Below are 13,314 nucleotides of genomic sequence, written 5' to 3'. Positions count from 1 at the left end.
ATTTGTTGGGGTTATTTCTTTTTTTAATGGGGTTGTAGTTGAGTTGGATTAATTTATCCTGTTAGTTCAATTATTGAGTTTGGTTATCTCATGAACTCTCACGCGATGGATGTAATGTTTCATAATTTGTACTTCATACATGTTGTAACAATCTCTTCTGCCGATGAGGGAAAAAAAAAAAGAATTACAATTCATGAAGGTAACCTAACATGTTCACCAAATTTACTCATCGTATCATTGCTCAAAGTGTTTCCCATGAAATATTGTCTGGAATGTTGTATGAGAAATTGGTTCTTAGGAAACGTGAAGAGGAGAAGTAAAAGAAAATGAAATTTATTTTTCTGTGTGTGTTCTCTTGACAGAAATCTTACAGGAATACAAGAATTCCTTTATTTTGGCAAGATTTATTTTCGAGGAAAGTATTTCCCAATGAGAAAATTGAACATGTGAATTATACAATTTTTTTGGTAATTGAGCACGCAGAAAAATAGAAGAAAATTGATTTTTCTATTATTTTCCATATTTTTTCCGTACAACTGAACGGAGCCTAAAGCCTCGTGCAATTGGAAAACAGTACGTACGGATAATCTCATCAACCGTGGTTCAGAAGAACACAAAAAGAATTCATTGATCGCATGATGGAGTATCCTTGGTGGGGAAGCATACGACATGAACCTCTCGTACACTGGATTGTCTTGGCCCTCCATGTGGTAGCAAAACGACACGAATTTTCCGGTGGATCCACAAAAGTACGCATCTACAAATTATGTTCTCGCATAAAGTTCGTGAAGTATAGATTTTAAAGATTCGAACAAATAAAAAACCACACTTATTCATCATATAGGTACATCTTTATCTTCTCACCTCCACTAACTCCCGCTGATGTATATCGCCGTGGCAAAAAAAAAAAAATACCACATTCTCCCTCGACTAAACTGTTATGGGGCGCGTGCATGAACCACTCGAACTGAATTAAGAACGCCTTTGACCTAAATTAATTAATTATTTCTTTGGATTCCTATTAATGAAAGAATCATTCTAAAATGAGTGACCTTTTAAAAAATTCATGCCATTTTAAAATATTGATTTATGAAGTTTTATGTTATTTTGAAACTTCGTTTAATAGAACTAATGTAAATCTATCAAACAAGATTCATATTACATATTTTTTTAACTCTCACGTTGAAAAATATAATCAATTGAAAATAACATGTTTTCCAAAAAAGATTCCTCATTTTGGAAAAGAGGAAGTATATTATTACCTAAATTCAAATATTTTCCACTTCTAAATGTTTGAAGTACGTTAACATCCGAAAGTACATATATTATACTTTCTTCCATTGTTAGATTGTATACAGTATAATTCTCATAATATATATTTTTTGATAACTCAAACGTCTGGACCAACTTAATTCTCTTACATTTTTACATAATTTCATACAATTTTACATAATTTCAGGTGTTTTAGCCAACTTAATTATCGTACCAATTAATTGATAGAAAAACAAAAAAACATAACAGTAGTCCCGGTAGACATTTTCAACTTTTTTGTCTTCCATTTTTACCCCCGGAAGAAAGCCTAAAATTGATAAATATAAACACCCTTGTTGTGGACCCCATTAATTAGTTGGAGTTATTACTCCGTATGTTTTATTGGTCAAACATCCATTATAATCAGCAGCATATCATGGGTGGTTCGCACCTGGCATGGAGTACCATCTTGCTTTAAATTAAACTTCCAAGTTAGGTGAATCATCACCAACCAGTCCTAAACATCAACATACCTTTTCTCTAAATAGTACTCCATCCGTCCCACTTTGTTTCGCCTATTTCTTTTTTAGAACGTTTCAAAAAATTGTCTATATCTCACAATCTATAATGTTTTTTATGATTTCGAAAACTTTGTTTAATAAAATAAATTGAGATCTATCAAACAAGATCCATATTGAATATATAAAATATTATAGATTGTGAGATATAAACAATTTTTTGAGACGTCTAAAAAAGGAAACAGACGGAATAAAGTGGGACGGAGGGAGTAATCAAGTACGAGTGTCTCTCTCGGATAAAAAAGAAAGAAAGTTCGAGCGAGTTTATGCACACTTCGCTTACCGCAGGTCCCTTATAAATCTATTCATCGAACAAAATTTCAATGAAATGCCCGAGAGTTTTTTATCAGACCGTAAAAAATTAAATATACGAATACAGAAAGAGTAAGAGGGGATCGATAATGCGTTCCTTATTTATTGTTATGCTCCCACTCGATCAACGAATCTGTAGCACATTCTTTACTTTTGTGGACAGCACCAAGCAATGTGCATTTTTTTGGAATTGTGATTGCTAGCTAATCTACTTCACTTTTTTTTTTTTTTCCCCTCTAAAATTCTAGGGTGTAAATTAAGGAACTTTCTGGACAAGGTTATCTAGTGCTAGTGTAATATTACTCCTATGATATTGATAGCTGGATAGTCTGGAATCCCTGGATGGGTTGTTGGTTGGGGAATGCCGGTGAACTTTCTAGAGAGAGAGAGAGAGAGAGAGAGAGAGAGAAACGGAAACTGAGAGAAAGATTGCTGCAGCCCCCGGTTTTCTCAACAAAGTACAGTTTGGTTCATAAACTGTAACGATACAAACGGTGTGCAGGTGCAACCCCCGATAATAATTTGTGTGCGCGTGTGTGTGGAGCAGTTGACAATTAAGCAATTGGTGGGCAATTGTTGTTGTGTTTGGCAATTTATGCATTGGTGGTCAACTATCCATCCCAATACAATTCAAAGGTTAGTTGAGCGGAAACGAGAAAACAATAAGTGTCTGTGTTCGAATTTTACATGGACCAAACATTTTAAATCTTGAAATTATTGAAGGATTTGTCTGATCGTTAATTTCGAGGCCTCGAAATTAATCGAGACCTGCACAAACTAGTCGAGACATCTGGTTATAAAAAAAGAAGAAGCAAATTAACAATCCATCCAATAGAGCAACATTTTTTTGTGTGGTGAAAATACAACAATATTTATGGAACAATAATTGACTTTAGTGATGCTCTCTTTAAAATAACCAATCTTCATTACATTATTTCTTTTAGCAGAACAAGACCTAAGTAAAAATTCACATGAACGGAAACCTAAATATCTCATGAAAATATACCAATTTGTGATTTTTTTTTTCTTTGGGTCTCGCTAAGTTATACAAAGTACTTTTATAATGTATTTTATGAAAATGAATTAAGGATGGTAAACATATATTATGAATTATTATATATGGCTTTTTTAGCTTTGAGGGGTGGTGTATTGATCTTGGCATAAAACGTACGTGCTTTCTACTCCACATCTTAACAATCATGTTTAATTCTTTTTGCTAACAAATTTTCGGATCATATCATTTTTACGCATAATTGTGTATAAAGGCTATGAGAGCTCGCAAGTTGAGCCAAGATACCTTCGGTATATACCCCCAAAAAAGGACACTTTGGTGTTCTTCATTCGACGCTTTGGTTTCCACGCGCCATGTGACACTTGGTGCTGCTTTTACATCCACACCCCCCAACCCCCACCCCCAGAGATTATTCCATACCTCATAGACATGGCCATGTGGTGCCCCGGAGGCTCTTTGCACCATACAAATATGTGCGGGACACCACACAAATATATGACCCGTACATATTTGTGTGGTGCAAAGAGTCCCTGAGGCATCACATGGCCATGCCCCAAGGGTATAGTATAATTTTTGCCCCACCACATACAGACTCGTACATGTCATAGCACCTATATACAGCCGGCCCCATCCGCAATTCAGAAATCGAAAGTCTCCAAAATCATTCAGATAGATACCAAGAACTCCAATACCCCCCTCTTCCTCTCTCTCTCTCTCTCTCTCTCTCTCTCGGCGGCAGAAGAGAGTCATGTTGCAGTTGTTCTTCGCCGTGGCCTTCTCCGCGGTCCCTCTGACCCTGTACGTCCCTCCAATTCGAAGCCTCAACCTGTTTGTGGAAACAATGGAAGAGCTTTTCAGGGAGTCGAGTTTGTACACGGGACGGTTCTACCCTCGCCTACGGTACGCTTGCTCGAGGCTCCTGGATTGTTTCCTATGTAACAACACCAGATAAGTTATACTATATATATATGTGTAGAAATGGATTTTATTTCCATCAAAACTTGTAACTATTCCTAGTTTAGGGCTTTGGTTCCTTTCTCTCTTGTCGCGTCTGTTTCGATTCTTTTTGGTGTTTTTGCTAAGTATGTAGCTGGGTTTAGTTGTGAGATCTTGTGGTGTTTTGATGCGGAATTGTGTGTATGTTACTCATGGAAATTTTAGAGAATTTGTGGATCTGTGTTTCTTTTTGTTTTTGTTGCATAATTTTATGTTTTTCCCTTTGTCATGGCTGAAAATGGTAACTTTGTGAAGACCACAGAGTCTGGATAAAACGTTTTGCGGAGAGGATTTTATTTTATTTTATTTCTCTTTTCAAGATTAGCTTTTTGGTTTCTTTTCTTTCTTTTGTGGCAATTTCAAAATCTCAGAAGAGGCTACTTTAATGTCATCAGAAGTTTGGGATATCCCTTTTGGTATGTGACTCTAGTCACTCTACTAACTTGAGGGGGGAAAAAAAAGGGGTGTGATGGTTAGGGTAATAATAATAAGAAGATACTTCATGTCATGAAAAAATGACTTATATCCAACAAGGTTTGTATTAGACACTGAAAATGGAGGCAAAGGTTATAACTTTATTGATGAACTTGGTTCCCTGTACAAATCTCAATGAATTGGATTCGTAACTGTAGTTTTTCTCCTAAAGACAATTGGATAGTAACAAAAAGCTAAGTGATTTGATTTAACAACAAAAGAATGAATGAATGATGATATATACTAACAATGAGGTTTCAAGGGTGAAAATGAGAAGTGAAGTAATGAATGAGGTTGATCTCAAGTACAACTATTTTAGCTTGAAAGAGTGCAAGGCTTTAGAAACCAGAAAACATCCAAGGTTCTTGCTTCTCTTTCAGCAACAATGGAAGCACTTTTCCCACCGGTACTTTTAGTTTCTGCGGTCTTCTCCTTCATTAACTCTGCATTGCCCTGCTCCAGTTTTTGAAGGATTCCCCTCTCCTAGTATGTCAACAATTTAAGTCAATGAATCAGTAAAATCCAGTATTGTACTGAAAAAAACTTCAAATAGTGGAAACAATGTCTTTTAATTGTAGGGACTTGAAGGCAGCTCAATATTAGACAGGAATAAGCTCTTGATTGAGCCAACAGTTGGCACCTAGTTAGTGAGCTACCTTATGCATTTCACCGATGACTCTTTTCTTTCTTGCGTGCCTTTGGATAGAAAGAGGAAAGAATATGGAAGCAGCAAGACACAACTCTAGCCGTTGTTTTTTACCTGGGTACCATCATTGGTTCCTTTCTAAAAAACATGTTTTGTGAACTGCTGGAAAAAATGTTTCCTGAACTGTTGTACCATGTTTTTTCGCCAAATAAACCCATTTAGATTGAATAGAATATCCTGATAGGAGATGCAAATAAGCACAAATATGTTTCCTTTCAGAGTGGGGAAAATATGTCCAGCCTGTCCTAGGCTCCTAGCTAACAAGCTTCTATTACAGGTAATAAACCAGAAAAGCAAAACAATTTCCAGTGCATTCTCAGTAGCATTCCAGTATCATGTGCTAAAATTGCTATGCGTTTGAAACCATCTTCTATAGTTTTTTGGTGATAACCATTGCTTACCTGAGGCTTAGATCTAGATGCTTTCAGAGGGGCAGCTTTGTCAGGTCCACGGCTAGCTGAAAAACATTGAGGAGAGGGAGGATTGGTTCGAATTTGCAACAAATTCTCCCCCTCTTTGCGCTTTCCAATCTTCAACTCCAAAGGGCTGGGATTGTTTTCTACTTCAACTCTCCTGCACAGATTCAATCACTTAAGTGTTAATCCTCTTTATCGTGAGAACTGCCCATATTTACACCTACTATGAAATGCAAAGAGAGATTTACCAAATGAAAGCACTTAAGCAATTTGATTAGAATGAACAAAACCCATCACTTTTCATCTACTCTGATAGTTTAGAACTTTCAATCCGTCAACTTTCAACCTGGTTCCCCCACCCCCCCGCGTCTAATTAAGTCACAGATCATAATCTTGGATTTTATCCACCTTTATGGCATGAAATGGAGCATATGTTGGCTGCACTCTGGTAAAGAAGTTTCAACATTGTGTGTACTTGTTTAAGTGTATTTGCATGCATTATATTAGATCGAAGGGAGAGCTTTACTTTTTCATCCTCTGCTTCTCCTTGAGATTATTCTTCTGTGCCTCCTCACAGTTCTCTTTGCCTACCTCAAGCAATGGCTTCCTCTCCTTCTCGTCCATTTCCCCCAAATTACTGCCGTCGTCACATTCCTTTCTCTCCAGCTTCTTCCCATCTGATTTCTCCACATTCTCTCTTTCCGTTGCCCTTGTGGCCAATCTCTTCAACTCATTGCAAAACTCAGTTATATGATTCATCAAGTCGCGCCCTCCAAACAAATTTCGTGCTGATAACGTACTTCTCAACCGTGGCGTCTCTTCCTTTTTGGTTGGATTAGCAATCTGTTTCCTCTCTGTGCTCGACTTGATTTCTGCTTTCATGATGTTGTAGTGGTGACTTGGAGTAGAACATAAATTAGGGTGCTGATTCTCTCCATCTTCAACGAATCTATCGCAATTCGAGTCCTTGTTTGGCAAATCTGAAGGTTGAGTTAAGCCTCTCCTCTTCAAATAAGCATCTCTGGATCAATAAGCAGAGTGAACTGTTCAGCTTGTATATGAATAAACTGAATTAGTCTCAAATGCTGAACGCTTGTTGCTTTATGGTTCTTTTTAAAAATGGATTCTTTCTTTGAAAGGATTCTCTAGTACCCCTTTCAAAATCCTGTCAACCAAACTAATTTTATGGAAGTACCTTGTGTTTCGATCACGCTGTGGAAGGGCCTCAGAAACGGTAGCTGATCTCTGAAGCTTGACAGAACAAAAACAAATACGTTTAGTTATTCAACGACACCAAAAATAGTTACAGTACCATTAGCCTTCTGGTAACCGGTAGTAACATGCAGAAAAAGAAAATAAAAAATGTTCAATTATCAACCCAAGGCATTCCCCCCCTCTTTGGTTCTAAACCAGATTTCAGTTCAGCAGAATTTCGACCCTGTTTCATTACAATTTTCGACTGAGAACACTTTTCAGAAACTTGTTTTGTGGAATTTGTATAAAACTTTTTAGAGAAAACCCAATTCTCTAACTACGACCAAACAGGGAAACAGTTGCCTGCTGAGAAGAGTTTAAAACAAAACTAACTCCTACAACGAAACAGGGTTCGTTTCCCAGGTCCACTAAGAGGGCATTATTATTCTCTTTTCCTGCTTTCACTCCGAGTCCGAACCAAACAGAAGAACGATGCACGGAATTCGAAACAAATAATAGAACCTTTGAAAGAGGTGTTGCCTTGAGGAAATCTTCCACTGTCTTCGGATGATTGCAATCTGCAACAATTCAATCCACGAATGAAGAAACTGTGAGACTAATAATACACGAGAATTACCAGCTGAAATCGTATGACATGGGTACCATTAACATGTGCATTCGTATGACATACCAGGTCTGCAGAACCAAGCTTCGTCGTCCACAGGTTCATCTGGAGCTGAGAAATCTACGAACTTGGGAGCATTGATGTTCTCGTAAAGATCGTCCACTACTAGAATGGAGCTTATTCTCTTCCAATCGATCTTCGCTGGTTCCATTCCACTCCACTCCACTCCACATGCAACCCACAGAGAGAGAGAGAGAGAGAGAGAGAGAGAGAGAGAGAGAATGGAAACAATACGTTGGGGGGGGAGACAGAGAGTGAACCGCTGGGGGACCTTGGAGGTGAGTCGAATGTGTTTTGGCGAGCGAGGGGGGCTTTATTGCTTTTCCGACCGTTGGGGAGATTTGTCATTTATGTTCGTTTATTACTCCTGTATTTGTTTGGAATGGGCTTTTCGGGCTCAGCTCACCTGTCCTTCTTGGCCCATAAAAATTTTCATCGCATGGCCGTTGACTAGCAACCCAAACCGGGCTTATTAGGCCCATTGTCCTTACCTTTTTAGGAGTTTCTTTTTAAGAAACAATTGTTTTCTTTCTTAACTTTTACGGAGTACTACTTATCAATCAGGGTATCATTCTTATATCACACTGTCCGGTTTGGCGAGAGGAATTGGAAAAAGTATATAAATAAAGGTCAAAGTTGAAAACTTTTAATGTAAGAAGGAAGACAATAAAAACACAAAAAGACAGTATGGAGGCGAAAAAACATGTTGCAAAAATTGGACTCCATATTGATAAAAATTAAGAAAAAATAATTAAAAAAGGGAAGCGATTTTTACAATCCCTTTCTTACAATCCGTTTTTTTTTTTTGGGTCTTTATCGACTTGAATTTACTATCTTGCCATTCTTTCAATACATTTTTCACACATTCAAGTGCAATATAGTAAATTTATATGAATAAAAACAAAAAAGGGGAGTGTGATTTGTAAAAAGGAGAGTGTAGAAATCATTTTTCTTAAAAAACCTTGCGAAGAAGTTTTAATTCTATTGTTATGAGATACAGTTGTGGGTGGAGGTTTTTTTCAAAGTTGTATTTGTAGATTTTTTTTGTAACATATAAATAGTCCTCAGGAACTCAAATTATGCAGGTACATTTTCTCTTGTCACTGGGCCAGCTTTGATGTGGCCTAATGGCAGACCAAGGAACGGGCCTGGTTTTATGTGGTTGACCTTAGTCATGACTTTGTTTGGTTTGGGTTATGAGAGAGGTTTTTGGGGTAATCAGTGGAGAGAGATAGATAGAGAAATGAGAGAAACAAAGAGAAAACTTATTGGAGACCGTGCATAAAGGGTGTGGTTGGTTCCAGAGACCCAAACCGAATACAATCACAATCTTTCAAAATACCATGCGCTCATGTTCTAATCCTCGCACTGCACCCACACTTTCAATCATCGCACTCACGAATTTTAGTCGTTTGGGATGTATTTTAAAGACGTTTTCATGCTCTCACTTTTGCCCATGCACCCACGTACCAATAATGTGACTTAGGTTAGGGGGGCCCTAGGTTAGGACTATCTGATCAGAACCTCCAAATTTGGTGCAGAAAACCAACAGGGTTATTTGTCTCCTGTGATTTTTCGATTGCTATATACAGTATTTTTTGGCACCTGAGTCATTGAAAGTGAAGGAAGGAAATAGCCAAAATCATTTGCAAAGTGGACACCTTTTCTGTTACTACCAATTCTCGCGTACGTGGTTCTGTGCTATTCTTGAATGAACATACATGCACAAATATTCAAGCATAAATCCGAATGTGAATGTGTCTGCAACCGTTCTAAGTATATGGACTCCGAACAATTCTCGCATTCGACTCGATTAAAACTCGTCCAAGATCGCTTATCTCATAAACAAACAATTAGTTGTCCGAGGTTTCTCTAATAATATGGACTGATTTAATTTTCGAAATTTTCCTAGGCAACCACGGGGATTTTCAATTTTGTCACCCCTTTTTATTTATTTATCAATTAGTTTTGTCACCTTGCTAGCTTTTATTTATGAGCTCTCATTATAGACCATTTCCGTACGAGATTTTCAGGATTTGCTGTTCTTCTGTCGGTGCTCTATGGCATGGTGAGGAAGAATTTTTATTTTTTATTTTTTACTTTCTATGGATAATAGTATGTCGAGCAATTTTTCGTTTAATTTCAGAAAACATTTAAGGAATATTTAAATATTCATCCTCTTTATCCATGTCATGTAAGAATTCATTCGGCCATTTTTTCATACTTATGTTTTTATCATTTTAGTGTGTGAATTACCTTTCTTACCATTTTCACTATGATATACATATATTATGTTATATTGCTTTCCTAATTTAGTGGGATTAGATTTGATTGTTTTTCCAATTTAGTGGGATTAGATTGGATTATTTTTCTAATTCAATGTTATATTGCTTTTCTAATTTAGTGGGATTGGATTGGATTATTTTCCTAATTCAATGGGATTTGGTAAATTTCAATATGATTGATTACTTATTTTTAGGAATATAACATGATAAGTTGACCACATATTTGCATTTTTTCTTTAATCCTCGAGTTGACCAACCAGATAACAGAAAGTCATATTTTCATTGATCTTATTACATGGAACATGGCTAAATTACCGTAAAAAAAAAATAACATGACATATTCAAACCGTTACATGGTTAAATTACCATGACATTACATGGTTAAATTACCATGACGATTACTACGTGAACACGACTAATATCCCATGATTCGACAAATATTTCATGGTAAATGGTTCAAATAAACAAAAAATCATTCAATCTGTGTATTGTCATGGAAACCTTCGTTAATAATTATGGTAAGAATACCCAAACAAGCCATAAATAAAAAAAAATCAACGAACAAGACGAGAAAAAAAACATGAATATTCAATTGCCAATTCATGGTTAATAAACTATGAATACCCAAACCATATAAACAAAAAAAGTTCAAATCACTACATCTTGAAGATTTGCTCCGGTGACAACGATAATGACCACTTCTCCGTTAAACTTCATTGACAATAAAAGATGATTGATTGGCGAAAGGGAGGAGGGAATCGGTCGACAGCAACGGTACCGAAGGGAGATTTCTGTTGGCTTCATTGATGACGACGGAGGATGATTGATCGGCGAGAGGGAGGAGGGAAACGGCGGCGATAGAGCGGAAGACATTGGACGACGAGTGGATCGCCGCCCACCGGAGGACGTGTGAATGGCGGCGGTTGTTTATGGAGGACGAATGGAGGACTTTGGAGAGAGAGAGAGAGAGAGAGAGAGAGAGAGAGAGAGAGAGAGAGAGAGAGAGAGAGATGCTTAATTATATATAATCCCACCCAAATTTTTGGGATCCATAATTTTAGGGATTGAACTGAAATCGTGGGATGGGATGGGAAAGATTATGTTTTGGTCTCATTTTCTAGTGTGTGTGTGTGTGTGTGTGTATATATATATATATATTAGGGGCACTTTTGGTATTAAAAAAAAACAAGGATGAAATCATAACTGTTTAAAAAATGGAGGATGAATACTTAAGTTGGATGAGATTTGAGGATGGATAATTAAGCCTTCCAAGATTTAACCCATAAACAAAAAGGAAAAAAGAGAAAAGGCATAAGCCAAAAGTGGTAAGAAGAAATGAAGAAAGTGTTTTAAGATTTCGGGAATGTGGTAGTATGATCAACTCCAAAACACAACCGTCGGGTGTCGGCTGATGGCAAATGCCTAAGACCTAGGGTTGCTCACTTTTAAGATTGGTGGTAAATGGTTGGGACTTAGATTTGTTCATTGTTGAGATCTTTGGTTCGAAATCTCTAAGGTGTTAGAACTTTGTAAAGTTCAAAAATTTACTAAAAGATATGCGTGGTTGGAGGATGTCTCCATATTCAAGAAGTAGGTCACATAATTTCTAAGAAATATTTTTCCATCTCACACTCAATTCTTGCTTATATGCTCCGCTCTGAAATCTTATTTTCATAAATTTTAGAAATTCGAAATGTTTTCGATAGACGCCATACTTTTATATATACCCTTATTTTTGTTTATGCTCACACATTATACAGGATTGAGGGTGTGTGATGTGCACCCGTTATGGGGCTCATCCCGGGTCCCTCTATTTGATTTGAACCGTTCATTTTGTTCGCCTCGTAGTACGCAGTGCACATGAAAGTTCAAGTTGATCGGACGACGTAGGTAACTATATATGTTTTCAAAATGCATTTTTCTTCGTGGAGAAACAGTTACAGAAATAGGTGATTTTTTTTACAACATTGTAAGTTAAATGCTTACCGATTAAATAGTTACCGATATCCGATCAACCTGAATTCTTAGGTGACATACATACTCGATGACACGAACAAAATGAACGATTCAAATCAAATAATAGGAGCCGGGATGGGCTCATAAAGGGTGCAGAACACACACCGTTGTCCCCATTATATGATATGGTTGGGGAAGGCTTCAGGTTATTAAGGCTCCCTGTCGGCACGAAAATTGAATCCATCCGAGAGAGAGAGATTTTAGTCATTTTCGTGCAGAAAACAGGGGAGGGGGAGCAATTTTAATGCGATCAAAGTTGGAATAACATCATGTCCTATGTGAACAGTGAGTTCCAATCATTTTCTTATCTTGCAATTTTAGCTTTGGCATTTGGCATTACTCTCTCTCTCTCTCCAACTGACATCCCAGTGATCCCACAGCCATGCCCTCCAAAAGTCCTTAATAACCTGTCACTCTCGGCATTCAACTTTCCAGTCTGTTTATTTACAGTATTAGTAATTTACCAGCATTCTTGCGATCACCGCTCAACATTTACCGTTCAAACATTTCATCGTCCGTCTCAACAATTAGTGAGAAGAGTTTTTTTAAATTCAGACCGTCTAAAATATTTTTGAATGGTAAGATTGAGAACGGTGGGGGAAGCGGTGAACATAGACTTTTAGTGTAGCTACGTAGAAAAAATTAAAAGAAGGGAACTTAATTAGACCAACTATAATCCTATTCCTTTCCCACATCAATAGTTCTATTAGATCCCTTTTAAAAAAATAATAATAAGTAAGTGTATGGACAATTTAAAACCCACAGTTCAATAATGGGGGCCTCATTTAAAGATGGAGTAAATGATACGTATGTATGACCTCAAAAAAGTTGATAGCGCTTGAAAATTTTCAAATCTGAGACCTTGGGATAAAGCTAACTCCTAAATTTCCGGTCTTGACCACTAGGTCAACCCCTTGATTTTTTCATTAGAGCCCTTCGCTGTATATAGTCCATCAGTTCTTTTTAGGAATTAAACTCAACATTGTTTGGCATCTTAGTCTGGTCTTTGCTCTTCTTGCTGTGCCTGTATGACGGTGTATGTAGTCCATCAGTTTTAGTATTTAGGAAACTCAACATTAGAGCCCTTCACTGTATATAATCTTTAAAACTGGTCTTCTCCGTTTTCAATTCTCGTTTTGCGCTCGCGTTTTTAATTCTCTCACTCACGAATTTAATTTAGTGGTTCGGGAGATTTATGTTTAAGACTCTTTCACGCCAGCGCTCGCGCACCCGTCCCGTGTATTACGTGACTTAGTTTGGCATGCCTTGTGTCTGTGCTTTTGCTCTCTCATCAATGGGGTGAAAAACCAATGGACAGTATTGAATTACTAGTTTGAAACAAATTAAAGAATGAGTGGGGTTGGATATAGTTTCCATGGGATTTCTAAA

General features: G+C 37.2%; 2 protein-coding genes across 3 annotated transcripts; one reads left to right on the top strand and one right to left on the bottom strand.

The window, feature by feature from the left end:
- Positions 1-3,783: 3,783 nt before the first annotated feature.
- Positions 3,784-4,335, top strand: LOC131334315 (uncharacterized). Its single transcript, XM_058369256.1, has one exon. The coding sequence runs from the start codon at positions 3,902-3,904 to the stop codon at positions 4,103-4,105; it is 204 nt and encodes a 67-aa protein (XP_058225239.1). The 5' UTR covers positions 3,784-3,901; the 3' UTR covers positions 4,106-4,335.
- Positions 4,336-4,704: 369 nt separating this feature from the next.
- LOC131334314 (uncharacterized) lies at positions 4,705-7,904 on the bottom strand. 2 transcript variants are annotated; one of them, XM_058369253.1, is made up of 6 exons: positions 7,631-7,904; positions 7,462-7,517; positions 6,941-6,996; positions 6,272-6,766; positions 5,731-5,902; positions 4,705-5,106 (listed from the first exon to the last, which is right to left on the bottom strand). In XM_058369253.1, the coding sequence occupies exons 1-6, from the start codon at positions 7,773-7,775 to the stop codon at positions 4,939-4,941; spliced, it is 1,092 nt and encodes a 363-aa protein (XP_058225236.1). In that variant the 5' UTR covers positions 7,776-7,904; the 3' UTR covers positions 4,705-4,938. The 2 variants fall into 2 exon arrangements, with proteins under 2 accessions (XP_058225236.1, XP_058225237.1); XM_058369254.1 differs by having other exon boundaries at positions 6,941-6,990.
- Positions 7,905-13,314: the final 5,410 nt, after the last annotated feature.

This window comes from Rhododendron vialii, chromosome 7a (genome assembly GCF_030253575.1).
Source record: "Rhododendron vialii isolate Sample 1 chromosome 7a, ASM3025357v1".
NCBI lineage: Eukaryota > Viridiplantae > Streptophyta > Magnoliopsida > Ericales > Ericaceae > Rhododendron > Rhododendron vialii.
This window is presented reverse-complemented; position numbering and strand designations above follow the sequence as displayed.

Bases quoted from the DNA above. Each gene is read 5' to 3' on its own strand.
- LOC131334314 (XM_058369253.1), bottom strand. From the start codon at position 7,775: ATGGAACCAGCGAAGATCGATTGGAAGAGAATAAGCTCCATTCTAGTA. The intron at 7,518-7,630 runs GTATGTCATACG...GAATTGTTGCAG, and splicing joins AGCTTGGTTCTGCAGACCTG to ATTGCAATCATCCGAAGACA. The intron at 5,107-5,730 runs GTAAGCAATGGT...TTGACATACTAG, and splicing joins CATCTAGATCTAAGCCTCAG to GAGAGGGGAATCCTTCAAAA.
- LOC131334315 (XM_058369256.1), top strand. From the start codon at position 3,902: ATGTTGCAGTTGTTCTTCGCCGTGGCCTTCTCCGCGGTCCCTCTGACC.